Source organism: Pleurodeles waltl, chromosome 8 (genome assembly GCF_031143425.1).
Source record: "Pleurodeles waltl isolate 20211129_DDA chromosome 8, aPleWal1.hap1.20221129, whole genome shotgun sequence".
NCBI classification, from domain to species: domain Eukaryota; kingdom Metazoa; phylum Chordata; class Amphibia; order Caudata; family Salamandridae; genus Pleurodeles; species Pleurodeles waltl.
In genome coordinates this window covers 663196071-663219508 of record NC_090447.1, presented here as the reverse complement: position 1 = coordinate 663219508, position 23438 = coordinate 663196071, and the positions used below count along the sequence as shown (strand labels likewise).

At 43.4% G+C, this 23438-nt stretch overlaps 1 protein-coding gene across 4 annotated transcripts in view; it reads left to right on the top strand.

Moving 5' to 3' along the window:
- Nucleotides 1–23438, top strand: part of DMD (dystrophin) — a 6960831-nt gene that overhangs the window by 281194 nt on the left and 6656199 nt on the right. For all 4 annotated transcript variants that reach the window (XM_069204753.1, XM_069204754.1, XM_069204752.1 and 1 more), the window contains exon 2: nt 1359–1420. In XM_069204753.1, the coding sequence (XP_069060854.1) occupies nt 1359–1420 (62 nt within the window). The remainder of the gene's footprint in view (nt 1–1358; nt 1421–23438) is intronic.

Sequence of the window (23438 nt, the reverse complement as noted above, 5' to 3'; positions counted from 1 at the left end):
ACATTTTTCTTCATTTTGCGGCCAGCCAATCACATCACTTGGTACAGTGGGACTAGACAATTAGAATGTGGTTTTTTTTGTCATTTTTTCCTGTGTTCCGCCTGCAGAAAGTGATTTTGGTAGTTTTTAAACCATAATTTCTCTGAGATGGCTCAACAGATTTACACCAAATCACCAAAAAAACATGCTTTCTGGAAAAGTATGTTGTTTTCTGCCAAATTTTGTGTTATTCTGTTCAGTGGTTTTTTTTATCGTTGCCTAAATTTTTCCAATAGAAATTGCATTGTGAAAAAATGATCGCTGTGCCAATGGACACTGACTTAATTTTACAATACCATTCTGTCATGTTTTCTCCACATTTGTACTAGCATTTAAATTAATTAACGATGTTGAATTATGGCAATCTCTGAGACATTAATGAAATGACTTGTTTTGCTTTAGGAAGATTGGGCCTGATTATGACCTTGGAGGATGGGATACTCCATCACAAATCTGATGCATATCCACCCGCTGTATTACAAGTTGCATTATAGCCTATGGAAGTTGTAAAACGGCGGGCGGATATCTGTCACGTTTGTGACAAATTATCCCATCCACCAAGGTCATAATCAGGCCCCTTGTTCTTACCTTACTCCGGGACATAGCCTCTTGATAAAAATGAGGAACTGAAAGATACGTTTTAACTTTTAAATGTTTTCTTATTGGGAGAGTTTAATTTATGGCATACACTCTGACACAATCTGTAAGTGGCATGAAGTGCAAATGGGTTCTGCCTCCTCCCTGTGTGGAGCAACCACTGGATTACACATTTGGTTGAAGCAGGAGAAGAACTGCTTAATATGAGATCTGTTTTTTTGCTGGTATTGGTTGGTCGTGTGGCTTTGGTATTCTGATGGTTTGTTTTGAGAACCATTTTGTGTTGTGTTCATATCAGGACCCGACTATATAAGCTGTGCCCCACACCAGCCCACAACAATGCTATGTTATTCCTGCATTAGCTCATTGCAGTAGCTACACCTGCAATATTTCAGCTAATGTTAACCCACATTTCGACAGAGAGGGATGTGTATTCATATTGTCCTGCCTGAATTTACCACCACTTCACTCATATGGGTATATTATCGACCCCAAGGTGTCAAGAAATTGATAGGATTCCTAATCTGAGGCCACATCAATATTGTTTAAGCAGCATCTGTGTGACATGCTTGCAATAGTAATGAACGATAACAATCAGCACTCCCTAAGGCACGTCTCAAAAGATTATTTTCTTGTGTAATATGCTGTTTATATATTTTTGCATTGAAAATATGGAGATTTTGGCCGACATATCACAGAAGTTCTTTTGTTTTGACTTTCAGATGAAAGGGAAGATGTTCAAAAGAAAACATTCACAAAATGGATAAATGCACAATTTGCGAAGGTAGGAGATTCAAGTAATATTTTATCAATATCATGTGCGACATTTAAAGCTACTGTTTTATTTTTAGGGATGTAAACCATTTGCCAATAAACATTAGCAGGAATTGAAAAACATTAAGCCATATAAAGAATGCCTTTCTATCGCCTTGAGAAGTATTATCTATGTGACTTGCACAGGGAGAGTGTTCATAATATTTTGTCTGGATAAAATGAAATAGTTTGCTAAAGGACATATATAGAAAATATAATAATGCATGGAAAGACAACCACTGACCTTTATTGTGGCCTTGTTTAACCTATTGACACTGAGAGACATCTCCTAAAGTAAAAGATTCAACATTTGGCTGGCGTTTATCAGTACACTGGTGTCAGGTCATTTACAGTGTGGCATCTTTTTTTGTAGTAGAACAAAGAGGCATTCTGGGCATGGACGTGTATATAGATTCAAATTAGCATTTGCTTAAGCTTCTGTCATTCATCAAAGGATTCTGTTTCCAAGCAAGCAAACAATCCCCTAGGAAGATAACACCGACTGCCTTTTACTAAATCCAACTCAATAAAGCACATGTTAAAATATGCTTATGCCAAAATTCCTTCAATGTTCATACTTTTCTGAGACTCACTGCAGCTCACATGTATATGAGCAATGTTTGGCTTTCTCTCGCCTTCCTCTCACTATCATTTAGTAACTATGGACAGGAACATAGCAAAGTTTAGGTGACACTATGATTCCAAGTGAAATGAGACACAAGCCATAGTAAAAAAAAACTGAAATGTTAGAATTCTATTGTAGTGAACTAATTATAACGTGCTCCCCAATAAAGCATTTTATGTAAATAACAACGTGGTTGAAATTACTAATGTGATCAACAAATGTTTCTGACTCTGCTTTGGGGACAAGAAGTAAAACAGCAACATTAATTGATGATTAGACTCATACAAGATTACCAGTAAGTTTTCAAAAGATGCAAAATAATTCAGATATTTCATAAGTGTAGCACTTTGATGGATGCGATTGCCTTTTAATTGTATTCACTCAAAGGACGGGTGAGCTAGGGGTAGATCACTTGGGACGAGCGGGTGCTAAATATTATTGAACAATTGACCTCTACCATAGCTATAAAGGGTTGAAGTCTGAAAAAATAGGGTGTTAGATGGTCATGGAAGGATGGCTATAGGCTCTGGCTAGAGACAATGTCATGTGGCCCACCCGGTGCTGTCCATGACCGAAGGCCAATGCCAGAGAGCATTGGCTAGATGCAGATGGCTGGTCACAGACAGCATAGAGCAAGCCTACTGCTCAACCTCTATTGTATGTTGGATACAGGGTCCAGTGTGACACCCAGCCTTGCAGACAACTACTGCTGGGTATGTCCAAAGCTTATGCATGGTTGGGGTTGGTCTGTTTTGGATGGGTGGGTGCAGACCCTGGCCACAGACATAGCCCTGTGTCCCACATGTCCTACCTACAGCTCAAAATTGTATTGATGCTTGAAAAGCATTGGGTTCAGGTCTCTGCCAAAGCCTGGGCAGTGAATCCAAGTTCAGATGCAGGTTGAATTCAGAGTGTTGGGCATGGCCCTTCTTACGGAATTGCCCTGAAACTGTTTTTTTTTTCTTCTCAAAACTTGTGTCCATCCTGCCTCTGCACGCTTGTGCATGCACCAGGGCACATGTGCCCACGGAGTGAAGAATGCCCATGTGTGTTTTCACTATCTTTGAGAGCTGCTCTCCCCATAGAGTAATACAGGGGAGGGTTTATAATTAATACTAGCTGCAATGGTAGATTTATGTGGAGCAACCTCATCAACTTTATCATTGGATTCCTAAAGACAAACCCTTTCCAATGGTAAAGGTGGTTTTGTCAGTAATATCTTGGAAATGCCACTTCTAGAAAGTGGGCACTTCCATGTTCTAGAATCCCTTTTGTGTGTCTTTTTAATTCAAGCTTCATACCACATCTGTGCATTCCCCAGTGACAGCTATAACACTTAGACAACTGGAACTACAGACCTCTGCCATTTGAGGGCCTGGCTGGATAGACTGGACGGAGAAGTTCTGACACTTCGCCTCTCTGAGCCAGATCATGGTACCACTACATTTAGGGGAGACATCTGTGGTTCAGATTTGAACCAAGTTAAAAAGGGTACCCTTTAAACCACCCCCAACTTCAAAAGCACACATGAGTATAACTGCGAGAACCACACTTCAGCAATCTATAGATCCTCTTCCAGGAATGCAGGACAGAGTCCCCGAACTGCATGGTGTACATTGCCAGAGGAATCTGTTGTACACAGGAGTATTTATTGTCCTAGGAAGGGATCGTGCACCCTTCCTGCATCCTGGCTAGCCTGAACACACTGCTTGCTGCAGTGTGGCACTCTGAAGTGTGCTCTCCAGGAGCTTGTTGGCTTTAACCCTGTTCTGTTTGGAGGTCTCAGGGATATCAAAGACCTCCTTCGAGGGACTTACACCTTCTACCGTGTCATCTGGAGAGTGGTGCCCTCCTACGCATCTACATCATCTGCTGAATTCAACCAGGTAGCTGCAGTGTGAGAATAGAATTAAGAATTGTGCCTGGAGACCAGATTTGCCTGGTACAGAGCCTGCAAAGTATGCCCACATTTAAGGAGTGTGGCCCTTCCTCATGGAAATATGTCATGCATAAGTGTTTGGTTGGTAGTGAACATATTACTGGTTGCGTGACACGGCGTGGCATGCTGTAGTCGAGTGTGCCTCATTTCTCTTGTGCAACACCCGACTGCATGCTTATTGCTTGCGGTGTCCGTGCTGCTGGTTGTGACCCTCAGAGGCGGGCCATACTCTAAAGCAGTGCTGCATTGTACCTCATGTAGTCCCGCTGAGCTGGTGTCTCTGTGTGTATCACCAGATTGGTCTGGTGCGGCTCAGGTCATCACATACCAGGCATTGTGCCTCATCCCAGGGAGGTATGGAACGGGAACTGATTGTGTGTTCAGAAGTGCCTGGTGCGACTTAAGTAATTGCACACGAGGCACGGCATCTCATTCCCAGGAGGCCCTGCAGTGATTACTTTTCATGTGCAAGCGGGATTGTCTGGTGCATCTCAAGTCATGGAGCACCCAAAGCTGTGCCTCATTCCAGGGAGGCACGGCATTGGAGCTTGTTGTTTGCAAGCAGGATTGTCTGGTGCAGCTCAAGTCATCGCTCACCAGATGTTGTGCCTCATTCCGGGGAGGCCCTGCATTGAGCACTTTCCATGTGCATTCAGAAGTGTCTGGTGCAACTCAGATCATCGCGCATCAGACCTTGTGCCCATATTAGGAGGGCACAAAATTTGGGAAAGTCTTTGTTTCCAACCGGGACGCCTGGGGCGGCCCAAGTTATTGCACCCTGGACGTGGTGCCAGCTGTCCTGGGAGGTACCGGATTGCCAACTATCTGTGAAGTTTAGTGTCTGGCATGGGTGGGCATCTCTGTGAATGGCGTGTCCCTAGAAGATCCTCCCCCTGTGGTTTGCAAATCAGGGCTCACACCAGAATACTCGTATGGTGATCTCTGAGTGAACTTCCTGAGTGAGAACCAAACCTCTATTTGCTGACTGTTGCCTGATCAGCCAATCTCACTTTCTTCCCCTGTACCTTTGCCCCAGAAACCTGACTAAGTGAAACCACCGGCAATGAGAGCCTAGTATACATGGAAAGTTTTCTTCATCTCTAACTCTGAGGGGGTGGGAATTGGTTGGAGGGTGGAGCAAGGTTTGGGTCCAAGAGGGGTCTGCAAACTCATTAACACCTCACCTGCCGGTTGTCAGAGCACTGCATTAGGGTGCTGGTAGCGAGTATTTGTGAGTGTGTGTATACTAGTGTGACTGATATCTGTGGCACCATGTAGTGGTGCAGAGTGGAAATGTGGGAGCGAGTGTCTAAGCTTGGTTTCACCATGCGGTAGCATGGCTATGCACATGGTTTACAGTAGTAGTTGGCATTGACGTTTACTGGTGTGGCCTAGTCCGCTTTGCCCGGGCGCGTCCTGCATATATCCTGTGCAGCGGGAGTACCAAACCCTCTGGGCCGAATCGGGCTCCAACCATGCAACAGGACCCTTCTGCTGATTCAATGTGCCTTCTGGCATAAGAACAGAATGTAGACAGCCCTCCTGCCGCTTAGGCTGCAGGGCACTAGAATCCCAGGCCCTCTGGGCTGATTCAGGCTCCCCGTGCAGCGGGACCCCTCCGTTGTTTAAATGCATCTCCGGGTATGAGAAAAGAATGTAGGCACCTTCCTGGCACTTAGGCTGCTGGACAACAGTCATAAGCCCTCTGTGCCGATTCAGGCTCCCCACACAGTAGGACCTCTCCAGTGATTAAATGCACCTCTGTGCACGAGAACAGATTGTAGCTGGCCCTTCTGCCACTTAGGCTGCTGGACGATCGAGTTCCAAGCCCTCTGGGCTGAATCAGGTCATAGCAGTGCATGACTGAGGTGCAAGTTATAGTTAGTTCACTTAGCTAGAACTGATGAATTTCAGTGTTTCTTATGGTGTTTTAAACATGTTTCATTCCAGCACATAACTATAATGTCATGACTGTTTATGTTTTCATGGAATATTCTGGATTGTTTTCTTTTTCATATAAGTTAAGGTCTTAGCACCTAACCATAACATCACTTTATTCTTAGTTTTTTCATTGAATATAAATATATATAACTGCTAAGAGGGTGAAAAATGGGTAGTCTGAGTAAACATATTTGGAAAGAGAATGCTGTACTTATGCACATGTACTCTCTTAAATTATTTTTAGACCATTGGAAAGTGCATTCTATCTCATATTAATAACAAACCCATGCCTCCCCTCACATTTTTAACCCACTGTTTTTTTCTACCTGCATTAAAATCTCAGTGTTCATTTACTTCAGTCTGTTCCACAATAAAGGATTCCATTTCAGCAGCTCATATTTCAACAAAATGGCATGCATTTGTGTCTCACTTTTGTCTTAAATACAAAATGTTAGCACTGTAGTTGTTCATTATAACACTGTGGTGATGCTGCAGTTGATTACTAGGGGGATAATTGACATTTTGCTACTGGAGTTGAAGGTGTATGTTTTATCGTGCATGTCAAAATGTTTTCCTGAAATGGATCAGAAAGATTTTTGGGAACATATAGAAAGGGTGTCCTTGTTAGCTTTGTAGAGCATTGACTCCATTTTATATGACAAAATGAGCCCCCTCATTTTGTTTCTTCACTGCATATCCACTGTAGGAAAAACTTTAAATTTTACAACTTTCATTTGATCAAGTTGGCATTCCGGTGTGCCACACTTTTGTCATAAATACAAATTATTAGGGTTCTAGATGCTCATTAAAACTCTGAGGGGAAGCTGCAACTGATCACCAGGGAGCTAACTGATGGAGTGCTGCTGGAGTTGAAAATGTGTGTTTCAGTCTACGTGGCCGAATATTTCACTGACATGGATGAGGAAGATATTTGAGAACTCATCTAAAATATGTTCTCATTTTAGTTCTAACAATAATTTCTATGAAAAAAGACCCCTGTCCCTCACTTTGTTTCTCTGCTTTAATCTCCTGTGCAGGAAATACTTAAGTTTCTAAAGCTTTGATTCCAAGCTTTCAGGTGTTCCAAACTTTTGCCATGAATACAGAATGGCAGTGCTCTACTTATTCAGTAGAACACTGTGGTGAAGCTGCAGTAGGACATTGGGAAAAAACTGACAGACTGATGCTGTTGAAAGTGCATGTTTTACTCTAAATTTTAAACTTTATTGCCATGTGACTGAGGAGGATAGTGTGAGTTTATAGAAAATGTGCACCTTCAATACCCTTATGAGAAAATCATGAAGGGTTGGCCTGTCACAAGGGCCAAAGGTTTATGGTACTCCCATGGAACCCATCATGGCCCTCCCATGATATACAGCGTCTGTCCAGAGATGGAAAAAGAGCATTTCAGAGAAAACCGATTGTAGAATAGAATATATTGAGCTAAGGGTCAATGAAGAGACCAAAAAGAATAGGGGAAAAGAGACAGACTTGCTGAGTACCTCTGCTGGGAAACACTGTACCAGCACACTTATTATTGATTATATCTTGGGCTGAAGCGCCCTGTTAGAGCCTGACAGTTGGCCTCATAAGTTGCCAAGAAAACGTGTTTTTCCTAAGATTTTAAAGAGCAGCCTCCAAGCTCACAAGTTTGAAGGCCTTTTCTGTATCGAGCAAAATTATGGCAAAAGGGATGTCATCTACAGTAAGCAAATCAATAAATTCAGGAAATAATGCATGTTGGTGTTAAGCTCCATCTATGGCAAAGCTGTTTTGATCCTGTTGAATGATATTGTTAATTATTGTGTTTTTACCATTAGTTAATATTTTGGTGAAAATGTTTGTAATCAGTATTAAGCAGTGTTATTGGTTGATACAAAACAGGTCCTGAATCTGTTAATTAAAATAATTAAATAATACACATTAAAAAAAAAAGATGTCTTTCCCCTTTCAACATCAAAGTACACAAAATATTCAGAGGTTTCTTAGTTTAGTGGAACACATTTGTAAAATAGTGTTCTAACTCAATGTTTAATGTCTATATACTAACATGCATTGTGAACAGAATTGTATCCACTACCCATCTGGTTGCTTTTTTTTGGGCAGCCAACCCAAAACAATAATGATCACAGTAGAATGGTCTGAGAAAGCACCAGTGTGTAATTTCTTGGAAAACGAGGGGAGCCATAAAAAATAATATTTGAAGTGCACCTCAATTGTTTCAAGAAGCAGGAGTACGTTTTAATGAGCAGGTTTAGATTTCTCCATCCTTCTTATATATCCAGCCAGGTGCAGACAGCGTTAAAATGTTTTTCTGTTTGTTTATTATGCTAGAAACAGTTAGGGTTGGAAGACTCTGTGCTAAATAGGGGTAGATAGCTAAAATACCAAACAACTATGGTAATGTCAGGTAATTTACATACCTGCCATTGAAAGGTTTGTAATTGTTGCATATTGTCATGAATTGGACCTTAGTATGCAACTATGTGATGCCTAGTTTTTGAACTATCACAAGCACAATGATTCTAAATCTATTTTTTATACACAAGGAGTAAGATAACATATGCCAAATTGTTCTGTTAACTATAACCACAGTCTATCTATGTGAGGCATCAGAAGATGAAATAATGATATTTAATCCATGGATATTTCAATCTATATTTTTCTTTTTATCCAATAAAATGTGTCTCCTGTAAGAGAATAATTGTAGGTTTAAGATGTTGTAGTCATCCAAACATAGCATCTGTTTATTATTTAACCTGTTCACATTGTAACTAGCAATTTATATTTTTAGCATACAATTTATGTTCTATATATAAAAAAGAAGATCGTAATAGTACACTGGGGGGGGTCTGTTCCAAAGCTCCTATTCTTTCTTTAGTGTCAACACTGTTACAAGCACCCAACATATACATATTTCTCCTTCTAAGGACGACCTTAGTGTTTTATTTAACTTTGCAGTGCCCCCAACAAATAGGCCAATCCTGTCATTTTTACCTCCAGTGCATCCCTTTTTAAACCATCCCTCCCCAACCCTTACACACTCTTGAGCCCCATTTGCCCTTTTCTAAGCACCTATCCCTGATGCTGAGTTCATCTGTAACTTCCATCTAGTTGGTGCATTCTTGTTGGACATAGGGTGGCCCGGGGTCTAAATCCGAAGACTGAACTTTGCATCTTAGTCAAAAATGTCTTGGCCTTAGATGTCTCTGAAAAGATATGAAAGGGGTGTGACCAAAGGACCTTCATGCTTAAACAAGGTGTGCTTGAGCTGCATTTGTCCTACATGTTTATGTCATTTGTCTGAAGCCCCAACAATGTTGGGAAGTTTCATGAAATAGCTGCACACATTTTGAGGTTAAAGCCCATTTACGCCTTAGTGGTTTTTAACTGAATTGCTTTTTTCAAAACTTTTTCTGAAGATCTACTGACTTGAATATAGACAACAATGGTCTTGGGTTTTGATCCCTGTTACAGTGGGGTAAAAGGAACTTTGTGAGCTCTCGCAATTAATAAATCCAAGTTTTCCTCTCCAAGCATATACTTTAAAACCTACCATGTCCCTATTTTTTATCAAACTTCTCTGTTACCCCAACCCGCCTTATGGTTCCCACTGAGATCTATTTTTGAGATACTCTAAATTACATTTTAACATTGTTCATCTCTTTCTGGAGTTGTGACATCATTTCTGGGTGACTTACTTGTGCATCTTCTATATCAGGAACCCTTTGTTCAACTTCTGCATACCTGCTGTTTAAATATTGTAATCTTTTGTCAATTGTATGATTCAGTTTTACTAGCTAGCTCGCTGCACACAGGCTTCATTTCCTGTACTTCAGGAATGAGTTGTTTGAGCAGTGAAAGCACTTTGTTGTTTGTTCTGTCAGGGCCCACTGTCTGCTTACACCAGACTTCCTGGTTATTTGGTGTTTCCGGGACTACCCTTCAACTGTGTTAATTAGCATAATTTCCATATTGGTATGTGTGCTTAGTGACAATGCGTTTTATTTTCAAAACAAGCAAGTATTTTCCCTATTAGGTGATATTGTGTTGCTGACATTTTTAGACAGTGCACCACTCACTTCAGCCAAACTGGATGACTCAAATCTCTATATTGAAATATTTCACATTTTAAAGTTATTGTGTGCCCCTGTGGTCGCAATTGGCTTATCTTTATCACAAATCAGATATTGTGGCACATGAGCACCTGACATCGATAGGATTGTTAAAGGGGGGCATCATTACATTTCTGACATCTGTAGCTCTGGCTAGGGTCATAGTAACTGTATTAAAACTGCTGATATCCTTACTCCCTTCTTACTTCGGTGGAAGCACAGATTGAGTATAGTGTAAAGTTATAGACAAAATGCTAATTTTAGCTTCTGTAGCACCTTCTTAACCTCTATGATGCAATCATGAACGAATTCTTAGAATTATGCAATATTATGTAGTTAGAAGGACAATTTTGCCCAAGGCTCCTGTAAAGAGTTAACACTTTTGAATAGCACTGCGGTACCTCCCTATGTTGAAAAATGTAATAAACGAAAAGGAATTCAATGGAACTATGTAGCCTTTACTCCCATCTTTTTTTTCAGGTCTGCAGTTCCGATCTGAGTAAACTGATTGGCTGTCACAAGAGAAAAACAATCCCTTGTGTTGGCCATTTCAGAATGTAGGATGTGGACATGAAGTAAATAAAATGTTAAAAAATGTTGCAGAATCCATGGTATCCTCAGGCCGCCAGCATCTGAAATGGTGGTCAGGATTCACGGTACGGAGGCAAATATAGGGGATTCGTAGATCCCACAAAGGTATAGCAAACATAGATGAAGCTTCATGTTTAAGTAGTGTGAATTTAGGGCGGGCTTCCTCATCTCATATATTTTCTATCATGGGTCATGGTTCCTAATTTGGCATGAGTCAGAGAAGCTTGCCATGGTTGGATGGTACCGGATCATGATGCTTGCTCTGAATATGCTGTTTCAAACTAGGATTTCTGAATAAAAAAGCAAGATAAAGCCAGGCCAAAGGCCAATCCCTATGGGCAAACCCAATATGTGGGGGATTGGTCATAGGGCATGCACTTATGCGAGTATTTGCAATTTAGTTGTTGGCCACCCGAGGGTCTGGCACAAGCATTGTAAAAGGGTAGGCTATATGGCAAACCATGTTGTGCACTGCCAAAGCACAGCCGAGGTAAACCACTGGCTGTGGGATGGGTGCAGGGCCATCTCCTGCTGGACATGGTCAAAGGCCATGCACATCTGGGAATGGCAAACTTGTTGTAGTGTTGGTTGGTGGCAGGCCAGGCCCTACAGCCAATCTCTTCTGCTGCACAAAGCCAAAGGAATTAACTATATAATAGAAACACCACTTAAAGAAAATAGACAAAATCTGAGTTATGTTATGGCTCGAACATGAAAAACACTGACATTTGCCAGTTATTGTTACCAATGCACACAGCAAATGTCATTACATTTCGAATCCATTTAATTAAAACTGTTTTAGGCTTTCTGTCCTGAAAAAATGTTTGGATAGTCATGTGATGCCACACAAAACGTACATATATCTCCTATTCTGTACAATATATCATTTATATCAAAACTGACTGTCATATTGACACATTTGGCTACATGGTAATTTTAAATGTTCTGCTTGCAGTACCTTACTGCTAATATAGTTGCATTATTCATACATTGACAGCTGAACACAGTGTTCTTACCATTAGTCCAATAACAGTCCTGATGATTGCACAGGTTAAGTAAATGCACTGCAACTAATTTGAATTACTTGCTCAAGCCAGTTTTATTTCAGGTTCTCCAGGATATTTCTACACTAATTTGGACCTTTAATTGAATGACTGGTAAAGAGTGTTACTGTTTAAGTATCCATGTGTGTTTTTCTTTGCTACTCATTACATTTTCTTTTTAGGGCGTGATTACAAGTTATAGAGTATTGGAGTAATTTTTAAAATCGCATGCAATTTAACTGTTACTTTGCATTAATTAAATCTGAATCAGTACAATTATGAGTAAAACTCCATGAAACGGAAAATTATCATGAGGGACATATTTTTCATAAAACACAAAATTAATTTCCAATTCCATGTTTTTCAATAAATCCAAACTCTTTTATTGAGGTAGATAAAAGATAGAGCACAGAGTCACCTCATGGAACACCACAATATTTTCATTAGCTCGTTCCAGTTGAGGAAGGTTATGGTTAAGATGTTTGCTATACATAAGCTGCTATGAATAATGATCCTTCTTTTTGAGTCTTGTTGGTATTAAAGAGGGATCTGAGTTACTAGCAGCAGAAAATCAATGTCCTGTGTAAGACCAGGAAATGAAAAGTGAGAGGAGGGATATAAGGAAACAAAGTGAGGGACATGGAGGTAGAAGGAGAGATGCGGAGGAAATGCTTATTTATCTATAGTAAACTGTGGAAAAGCGGAGGGTGGCTTGTAAGAACCTGTAGCATATATCAGAGTTGGAGTAGCTAGGGTCTCATGATTTGGTATTAGGTTTAGACCAAAGCTGTCTTGAGAGTGAAGACCAGAGCCTTTGGGGTACACTGTGGTAGGATATATTTTGGGAGTTTTTCCATTCACACAAAATGGACTGAAACCCAAGATTGGTGTTAGACATGGCATCCTTGGTGTGGATCCCCCCTGACCTTTTGCCTTCAGACCTCCTGTTTTTGCTGACTTTGTATTTCCTGGCCTTAGGGCTCTGCACACTTTACCACTACTAACTAGTGTTAAAATGCTTGTGCTCTTTCCCTAAAATGTGGTAACATTGGAGTATACCCAACTGGCATATTTAATTTACCCTAGTGAAGTGCACATCATGTGCTCAGGGCCTGTAAATTAATGCTACTCAAAGGCCTGCAGCATTGATTGTGCTTTCTACTTGAGTAGCTCCTTAAACATGTCTCATGCCTACCCTTGAAGAGCCTGTGTGTGCAGTTGTGAACTACTAGTTCAACCTGGCAAAGTAAACCTTTTGCCACATCCAAACCTTCCTTTTTAATACACGTCACCCCTAAAGTGAGCTCTATGCAACCCCAAGTAAAGGGTGCTATGTATTTAAAAAATTGGAACATGTACATTTAAGTTTTACGTGTCCTGGTGGGGAAAAATGCTTAAATTCATTTTTCACCACTGCAAGCCTATCTGTCCCATACATTAACATTGGAATTATTTAATTTTTATATTGTCTTTTTAGCGTAATTCACAATCTGGAAAAGATAGACTTTACAAGTGTGTTGTCCCTGCAATCACAATATAAAATCCTAATTTATGGTGAAGTTGGATGTTAAATTGGAATTTTCAAAATGTCACTTTTAGAAAGTTGGCATTTTTTTCACTTTAGCCATTTGGTACCTGCTGCCTGTCTATGATCACATTGCTGGGGTGGTGTGACAGCTGGGTTTTGTGCATTCCTCCTAGACAGCCACACGCAATGAGACATTAGTTGTGAACTGTTGGGCCTTGATGGGCCATCCTCGGCAGGATGAGAGGGAGGAGCTGGGCACAGCCTCACTTACACCTCAATAGGCTGTGTCCTATCCACACACAGATGATTGCATAGTTCCCTGTAGTGAGTCTGGTGCCAGGGTGGGAAGGGCAGGGACTGGGTGTACTTCAAAGGCATGTCTCTGAAGTCTCCCTCACTTCATAGGCCCAACTGGCTATAAGTATTGGACCCCTGACACCATCACTTCAGTACACTTCTGGACCTGTGGATACTCTGGCAGGAAGAAGGACTGCTGTGCTGCTGAAGGCCTGCTGAAATGCTGTTTGCTGGACTCCTGTTTTGCTGTACTGGCCTGTGCCTGCTGCCCTTTTGCCTGGGAGTGGGAAGGCCCGGACTTGAATCTCTCCAACAGAGAGCCCAGAGTGACTCCAAGAGCTAGTTGGCTGACGTCTTGATAAGAAGTCTCAAGGTGATTACAGCCTTTCAACCTCTCTGGTCCTGCACCTGGGCTCTGCTATCTGTGAGTCTACCCTGCCAAGTGGTGCCATGTCAGTCCTAGACTCTTGAAAGTGAGTCTAAGGTGCTTACTCCAGTGGAACCGACACATGCTTTGCTGTGGGGGCAGAATCGATGCATTGCCGATGATGTGTGGAGAAATCACATCCCCCACAGTATCTTACATCTTGAAATTAGTGCATTTCTTATGAACCAGCGCTGTGGCGTTTTTCTCAGTGCAAGTTCCACATATCTCTGTAGGTGGCAGCCTCAACCGCAGCACTGAAACTCTGCAATACAACCCCTGTGCTCATTGGAACTGATGCATTGCCTCGACTGCCCAGTGCATTGGGAACTCACACCACAGCCTTACCGCATCTCGGGACCAATGCGTACTCAACTGCATGGTTTGGAACCAACACACTGCAGTGTAACTCAGATTTAAGGTAATTTGGTTCACAGGCCCAACTGAGTCCCTGTAGCCAGCCTGCACTCCATTGCAGTCAGCCTGAACTTTTAACTTTATCCCGGTCTGGTGCGACCAATTATCCCCAGTTCGCAGTTTTGGTGTCTGAGCGCTATTTTACAGTTTATTCTTTAAAGATTAATAACTCAGGTCTTGTAGTATTTATTAAATTCAGTTCTATTTTGTGAACCTAGCCTGGGATCCTTTTGTGTAGTGTTAAACTATAGGCACCACAGTCTATATTAATAAAGTGTAAGGTAATTTTTAGTTAGCTCAATATTTTTTATAAAAGTGTCCAACTTTGCAGATAAAGAACACATGTCCATTTTCACTTTTGCCTCGTTGCAATCCCAGCTTGTCTTTATTCACCATGCCAAAATCGAACAGTTTACTGGTAGTCAAGAAAGAGATGTGCATAAGTCATAATTTACACAGGGACAGAGAAGGAGCAATCTTAGGCGTATTACCTCGCCATCGAGATTCAGGTCTCCCTATGGTAAAACATGAGGGGAAAAGTATAGCAGTTTTATTAGTTGCGTAAATATTACTGTAATTAATGTTATATATATATTAATGTTATAGATTTATTCCAAATGTAGAGGAAAAATAAAAACATGCTACAGAACTATTAACTTACATTTAATTATTTGATACATTTAAATATCTTAAATTAAATGAACATTAATTTTGTAAGATTTATTAAAAAATCAAAATGTTTATATTTATTTTGTATTAATCATTATGAAAACGTTTTCTAGAGTAATTTTGAAAACAATGGGTCATAATAAAATACAAATGCAGTTATTTCTAAATTTAGAAAAGGTTATGGAAATATTTTAGCATAAAATAATATTTATTTTTAAATATGTTTGCATTTTTATATTAAATTAATTATATATCTATGTCACTCTCTCTTTAATTTAGCTTTATTTAACTTTAAATTTAGATTTATTTCCTATATTAGGAATTGGTGGAATGGAAATGAGCAGAATTGGAATTCCTATAAAGGAATTGGTAAAACGGTATACTCGCCATTACAGTGTCTCCTTTTAGAGGGTTCTGATTTGTTAAGCTTATTAAGTGATTTTTGCTGATAAAGCATGATTTAGCTTTTCATATTATATGTGTGAGAGACATTGCATTTCATGGAAGCTGTAATAGATTTACAAATGCTGGACGCTGTGGGGATACAGGTATTAGACTATGTGATATGCACACTAAAATGCAATAATCCAGTTGTGAGTAGGATTAACTGATTTCAAGTTTGTTTTGAATTTTAAATTGAGATTATATTCTGGTTTGTGCCTGGAGGTTTGGTTAGGCTTTTTTCTTGAGGGCAAATATATTTCCTGTCTCAGAAAAAACTAGATTTGATATTTATGGATTTTGGGCAAAGTAATGCCACCTAGTGAGATATCCTTGTTTTTTCATTTCCAGATGACGCCTGAAATTAGTGTATTGATTAATTTAAAAATTTTTGTGGACAGTTGTAGACAGAACAAGCATGTGAAAAAAGTAGATCTGTAGGGTTTCCAGTCTCCCCTCTCCCACCATTTTATACATTTAAGGGTACATGTTTTGGTCTGTGGTTTTAATGCTGTATAGTGTGTCTTTTCAATTGAGTGCAGGGAAACCTATAGATGTTTGCTAAACCAGCACCAAGATACTGTATACAGTGCAATTTTAGGTTTGTGTTCTTTAGTAAAGCCTAATAGCAAAGGTTAATGAGGGGAAAGGCCTCTGTTTTTTATGAAGAAGGACATATCCTGAGACCTCTGTATACCTATTAATAGTTTTGAGGATTTCTGGTATGGCGATTTCCCCTTCCTCTGATAAAATCAGCACGTCATCTGCATATGCTGTGACCTACTGACTTTCAAAGGCGAATAGCATGCCACTGATTTTAGGGTTGAGTGAGTGGCAATGACTATGACTAGCAGTGCCACCTCTAGTAAGAATACAAATGAGGCTAATTGGCATTGTTGGCTGGTGCCTTGAGGTAAATTAAATTTGCCTGATAGTAGGCCATTGGCTAAAGCTGACTGTAGGTTGGGCATGTAGGACAAGGATGCCATTGAATCTAATATAGACTGTAGGTTGGGCATATAGAGCAAACAGCATTTGTTCAAATGGATAGCTCATGGTACTTTCTCAGTACTGAATGCAGGGAGATCTACAAGCCTTTACTGAAGGCCTTCCCTGCACATATTGCCATGATGGGGAGTCTAGGAATTCATATGTTCTAGGAAGTCATATGTTGTCGCTCACTAGTCTCTCTTTTTACAAAACCTATTTGTTTAGGGTGGATCAGATTGAGCTGTAGTTCTTCATTTCAATATGATCCTTGACTTCTTTATGTATCACTATTATAGCAGCTTCAGCTTTTGAGCCCTAAATTGAACTCATTTTAGCAAAGTAGAATGGCACAAGGATTCCAGTTGGTCTATTAAATCAATTCAAATTCTCTTTATTCAGTTTGTATTCAAAACCATAAAAGCATACATACAAAAGTATGTAAGAACAGTACATAAAAAACATTGCATTCAATAGAAGATAAAAACTCAGAGTCTGAAACATACTTAATCATCCTGTGAACTCCGTATGGAAACTATGGCTCTTAAAAAACATACAACATTTATAAGAATTAATTAATCTCATAACATCTGTAAATATATATAAATATTTTATAATTTTATATTTGCAGATTGTACACTTTATCATCTTAATTCATCTTACCTCACCCCACGAATACTATACAATTCAGATTTACCATTCATACAGATCTGGAGAGATTTAAAAACACACATGTTAAGAACGGCATTCCCATTCATTACATCATTATGTACCTAAGGCCCTCATTACAACCCTGGTGGTAAATCCTGCTTTCCGCCGTGCTGAAGACCGCCAACATACCCTTGCGGCAGCGGAATTCCACTACACGTATCACAACCCATATCTCGGAATCCGCCACAATACAAACACCAACACAACTCCACCACACCAAAGGTCACTGGTAAACTGGCAATACCAAAACCCACACTGTCCCGCCAACAAGAATACGTCCACACTATCACAACCCACGAATCAACGTGGCGGTCTTTCAACCGCGGTAATCCATTGGCGGTACACACCGCTGCGCTCAAAATACACACACACTTACAAAACACAACTACATTGAACAATTCGAAATACACACACCTGAAACACATACACACCCAATCCAATATAAAGCACACACCCACATTACCCACAAACCCTTACAACCAAAAATCTGAAAGAAGGCCAGAGAGAGAGATTAGCTAACACAACACCAGCATCCACAGACACAAAACACCATCACTCATACAACATCCACGCACCTCAAACAACACATACCAACACCCCCCCCCCCACACATCACAACAGAAAGCACATCACACATCACCCACACCACATGGCACCTCCAAGACACCCCAGGTTTTCTGAGGAGGAGCTCAGGGTTATGGTGGAGGAAATCATCCGGGTAGAGCCACAGCTATTCGGATCATAGGTGCAGCAGACATCCATTGCTAGGAAGATAGAGTTATGGCAGAGAATTGTCGACAGGGTCAACGAAGTGGGACAGCATCCAAGAACACGGGATGACATCAAGAAGAGGTGGGACGACCTACGGGGGAAGGTACGTTCTGTGGTATCAAGACACCAGATTGCTGTACAGAGGACTGGTGGTGGACCCCCACCTCCTCCCCCCAACTAACAACCTGGGAGGAGCAAGTCTTGGCGATCATGCATTCTGAGGGCCTTGCAGGAGTAGCAGGAGGACTGGACTCTGGTAAGTCAAATATGTACTATTATATCCCCCACCCTACCTGCATGCTATCACAAGCACCCAGCCCAACCCTCACACCAATCACCCCAACACCCCACTGATACCCCACTATCACAAATCACACATCCCAAAACCAAGGCCTGCATGTTACACCACTGCATGGACACCCATCACCAAAGCATGTACAGTACAGAAACCCACACAGACCCCAAACCAACTATCACAAAAGGGCTAACACAATGACACAAGCACAGGAGTAGAGGGTACCTTACCCAATGCACAAGAGGGCACACATAGATACTAAAAATATGCATTCACACCCCAGCAGGACCCATACCCAACATCACCGGACAGGAGGTGCCAGACATATCCAGTCGCCCCACAGAAGAGGCCCACAGTGATGACAGCAGCTCTGCACGCCTGGATCAAGATGACCAGCCCGGCCCATCAGGGACCTCGGGACAGTCGGTTCTCCTGACAGTCACAAACGACCACAGAGCCTCCCCCGTCAGGAAACACCACCACAGCACCCACCCAGCTGGCCCATCTGTCTGTCCCCAAGACACGTCAATCAGCAGTGTGTCCACCACTACAGGGACCCCAGGCAAACCCACCAACCCAAGACAATCAGGGACCTGGGTCAGTGGCAGTGGGCACATGGTTCATGGGACAGAGGCACAGGATAACAGGGAAGCTGGGAGGACTGCTGTGCGACAGGGGGAGGACAGGCCCAGGGAACCCACTCTCCACGAGTCACTCTCAAACATAATGGGAGCATACCATCATTCCCACAAGACCATGGGCACGGTACTGGCCAAGTTTCAGGAGACCCAGCGGATGCAGGAGGAACACTACCTTGGGATCAGGGAGGACTCGAATTCCATTAACACCACCCTGGTCACCATTGCAGGGGTGCTAGGAGACCTTGTCAACACCATGAGGGACACAAACTGGCCCCTGACACTAGCCTGGATGATGAACAGCCCTCCACTTCCGCCGGCGCTAGTGGACAGGAGGCACTGCCACAGGACCAACAGGCCACCAGCACCCCACCCCCTGCAGAAGGAGAACCAGCACGCAAACGGTCCCTGAGATACATGATCAAGACAGAGAACATTGCCAAGACCCCCGCCAGGAAATAAGACCCTCCTGAGTGTCACCCCTCTGTCCCACTTTGTCACCCTGTCCACCTTAAACTGTCATTGCTCCACTTCCTATGCCCCATTGGACAATGCACCTGTGATACAAATAGACTGGACTCTGCCACGGACATTGCTCCACCATCACCCCAGCCCGTTTCACACCCCACTCCACTCATTTGCACAGAAATAAATACCCTTGATTCAAAAAACAATCTGGAGTCAGTCTGTGCTTTCACAAATGTGTAATTTCAAAATCTCTGGAATATAGCAATGTAAATATACTTGTTCACATACCAATGTGATAAGCTGTAGGCCAGGAGTAAACATACCAGAGGGCACAAATTGGGAGCCACATCTGTGAAATGGAAAGTCAAAGTGACAAGGTAGGGTCCATACACAGAGTGAAAAAGGCAGATTTATGCTAACTCCTACAATAGTATGAGATGTGGAAAGCAGTTCCATCTTCTTACCTGCGTCTCACTGGAAGTATTGCATGATGATGTTGTTTTGGTTGTCTACATCTTCTTCTTCTTCTGCCTCCTCTTCCTCACTATCCACAGGCTCAACAGCTGCCCCAAGACCAACATCAGGCCCATCCTCCTGCAGAAAAGGCACCTGGCGTCGCAAAGCCAGGTTGTGCAACATACAGCAGGCCACGATGATCTAGCACACCTTCTTTGGTGAGTAGTATAGGGATCCACCTGTCATATGGAGGCACCGGAATCTAGCCTTCAGGAGGCCGAAGGTGCATTCTATTATCCTCCTAGTTCACCCATGTGCCTCATTGTAGCGTTCCTCTACCCTTGTCCTGGGATTCCTCACTGGGGTCAGTAGCCAGGACAGGTTGGGGTAACCAGAGTCAACTGCAAATATCGAGGGACAACTGTTAGACATCCTCCAAACATTAGGGAATCTCTTATACCCAGACACCAAATGGAACTGTGTGGGGACTTTAGGCTCACCAATTAGCCACACACGGTGCCTCTGGAGTTGCCCCATCACATAACGGATGCTGCTATTTCTCAAAATGTAAGTGTCCTGCACTGAGCCCGGATACTTGGCATCCACATGGGAGATGTACTGGTCTGCCAAACACACCATCTGCACATTCATTGAATGGTAGCTTTTCCAGTTTCTGTACAGCTGTTCATTCCTGCGCGTGGGGAAAAATGCCACATGTGTCCCATCAATGGCACCAATGATGTTGGGGATATGTCCCAGGGCATAGAAGTCACCTTTCACTGTTGGCAAATCCTCCACTTGAGGGAAAACGATGTAGCTGTGCATGTGTTTCAGCAGGGCAGTCAGCACTCTGGACAACAAGTTAGAGAACATTGGCTGGGACATCCCTGATGCCATGGCCACTGTTGTTTGAAAAGATCTACTGGCCAGGAAATGGAGTACAGACAGAACCTGCACTAGAGGGGGGATTTCTGTGGGATGGCGGATAGCTGACATCAGGTCTGGCTCCAACTGGGCACACAGTTCCTGGATTGTTGCACGATCAAGTCTGTAAGTGATAATGATGTGTCTATCTTCCATTGTCGACAGGTCCACCAGGGGTCTGTACACCGGAGGCTGCCGCCATCTCATCACCTGCCCCAGCGGACGTGCCCCATGGAGGAGAACAGTGAGCAGAGGGTCATCCAACACTTAGGTATCACAATGTGTTTTTTGCAAAAACGTTACAAATTTGCCATGTGCCTTTGTCTGTCCGTATTCCTGGCCTAAATAGGTGTGACGCAGTCTTTTTGCCTGCCATGTGGCCCCCTGAAATGGCGGCTGCCTGACCTGTAAGGTGGGACAAGGGGAAATGAGGTAACTGCGCTGGCATGGTACACCGTCGCGGTAGGCGGTCGAAGACCGTGGCGCAATTCAGCATTGTTTAACATTCGGCCCTATGGGTTCCAGGAGCCAATGACGATGTACGCCAGTGGTGACGATACGCACCGCCGCGGACATGGGCGCCATTTTCTAACTGTTCCCTCACTTGATACCTGACCTTCAACAGGAGAGGACCTACACTGCAAGTGCTGCTGTGACCTGTGTCTGGAAGCGACAATGGCTACAGTGTCTAGGGAAAGGGCCCCTGCCTTCACTTCGGAGGAGTTGGAGAAACTGGTGGATGGGGTCCTCCCCTAGTACACACAACTGTACGGTCCGCCATACAAACAGGTGAGAACACTGTGAGCATGGTGGATGGCACATGATTGTATGGAGTGTCGTGGATGGAAGAGGGTGGGGTGGAAGGTCAGCATGTGAGGATAGTGTGTGTGTGTATGTCTGGGCCAGGATGGGAGGTGTTTAGGCAATGCATGAGAAGAACTGTGCGGGATAATAACATACATTCTAACTTCACTTTTCCTCTAGGACAGCGCCCACCAGAAGAAGGGTATTTGGCGTGCCATCGCCAAGGACGTCCGGTCCCTGGGGGTCTACCATAGACGGAGCACCCACTGCCAGAAAAGATGGGAGGACCTGCGCCGCTGGAGCAAGAAGATGGCGGAGGCCCAGCTGGGGATGGCCTCCCAACGTGGAAGGGGTGCCCGTCGAACTATGACCCCCCTGATGTACCGGATCCTGGCGGAATCCGGAGTTGGATGGGTGCTTGAGGGCATCAAAGCAGCCACAAGGGGGTGAGTACACTCTCATTCAGCTGACTCTGCGGCTTCACAAGGTGTCTGGCTGGGGGAAGTGGGCTGTGGGTTCCCCTAGGCCAGGGCGAACTTGGTAGGGTAGGTCCCTTGTTAGGCAGGCTCTGTGACAGTCCAAACCCAATAGTGGTAGTAGCCATTTACACCTTGTCAGGCTCCTGTGCGTTCCAGGTGTGCAGCAAATGGCCTTAGGCATCGTTCCCCATGGGCATGTGAATTTCCTAAGAACTGTTAGTGCATGGCTTACTGCATAGGGCTGCTCCTTGTGTGTTGTGTCCGCCAACGGTAGTGGTGTTGCATGCACTGAACATGTGTTTTTTCTGTCTCCCCTCCCTTTTTGTTTTATCACCCTGTTCTTGCGTGCATTAGCATCATCTGGCAGAGGAGCAGTGGCACCGGAGCATGAGGGAGCTGCGAGAGGCATTTGCAACAAACAAATGCATACCTGGAGGGCATTCATTCTGGCCAGGCGGCCCAACAGAGAGCATTTCAGGCTCTGGCCTCAGCACTGATGGCAGCCATTGTCCCTTTGTCCAGCCTCTCCCCTCCAACTTCCTCCACCCAGATCCAATCCCCTGTACCTCAGCCTATCCGAATCACACCATCAGACCAGCATGCACACTCTTCAACACACAAGAGTGGACATGGCAAACATAAGCACCACACATCCCAAAGGCACTCACACAAGCACCATCCCCATGCAGACACAGCAACATCCACTGCCTCCACTTTGTCCCCCTCCTCCACGTCCTCCTCCTCCCTCCCTGTCTCATCTCCACTCACACCTGCATGCACTACATCCTCTGCCACTACCTCCATCACCAGCACGCCCATCACCACACACCGCTCACGTGCAATCACCACCCCCACTACCATTAACACATCCCCAGTGTCCTCTCCCAGTGTGTCTGTAATCCCTCCTCCCAAAGTACACAAACACAGGCACATACTCACCCAACAGCCATCCACCTCACAACAGCCTAAGGCCCATGCACCTTCACCCAAATTCAGCAAACGTACACCTCCTACAACCACTACCTCTTCCTCCACTCCCAAACCCCCTCCATCTTCCCGTCCCAGTGTGTCTAAGAAACTTTTCCTGGCTAACATTGACCTCTTCCCTACACCTCCCCACCCCATCCTTCCCCTAGGGCCAGGCTTTCCAGGTCCCAGCCCAGCATCTCAGCCACCAAATCCCGAAGCACAGTGGTGCCAGCAACTCTGGTCTCATCGAATGCCCCACCCATCAGGGCTGCCAGTGGGCCACCTAGTGAGGCCAAAGAGGAGGCCATTCCGCCACCTGCCAAGGTGAAGTAGGTGCCCACATCCCGGAGGGAGAAGCCGCTCCTGCCAGCAAGCAAGGGCTCCTCCAAACCAAAAGGGGACAGTGGCAAGACACCAGCGGCAACATCAAAGGTGGGGAAGGGACACAAGCCGAAGA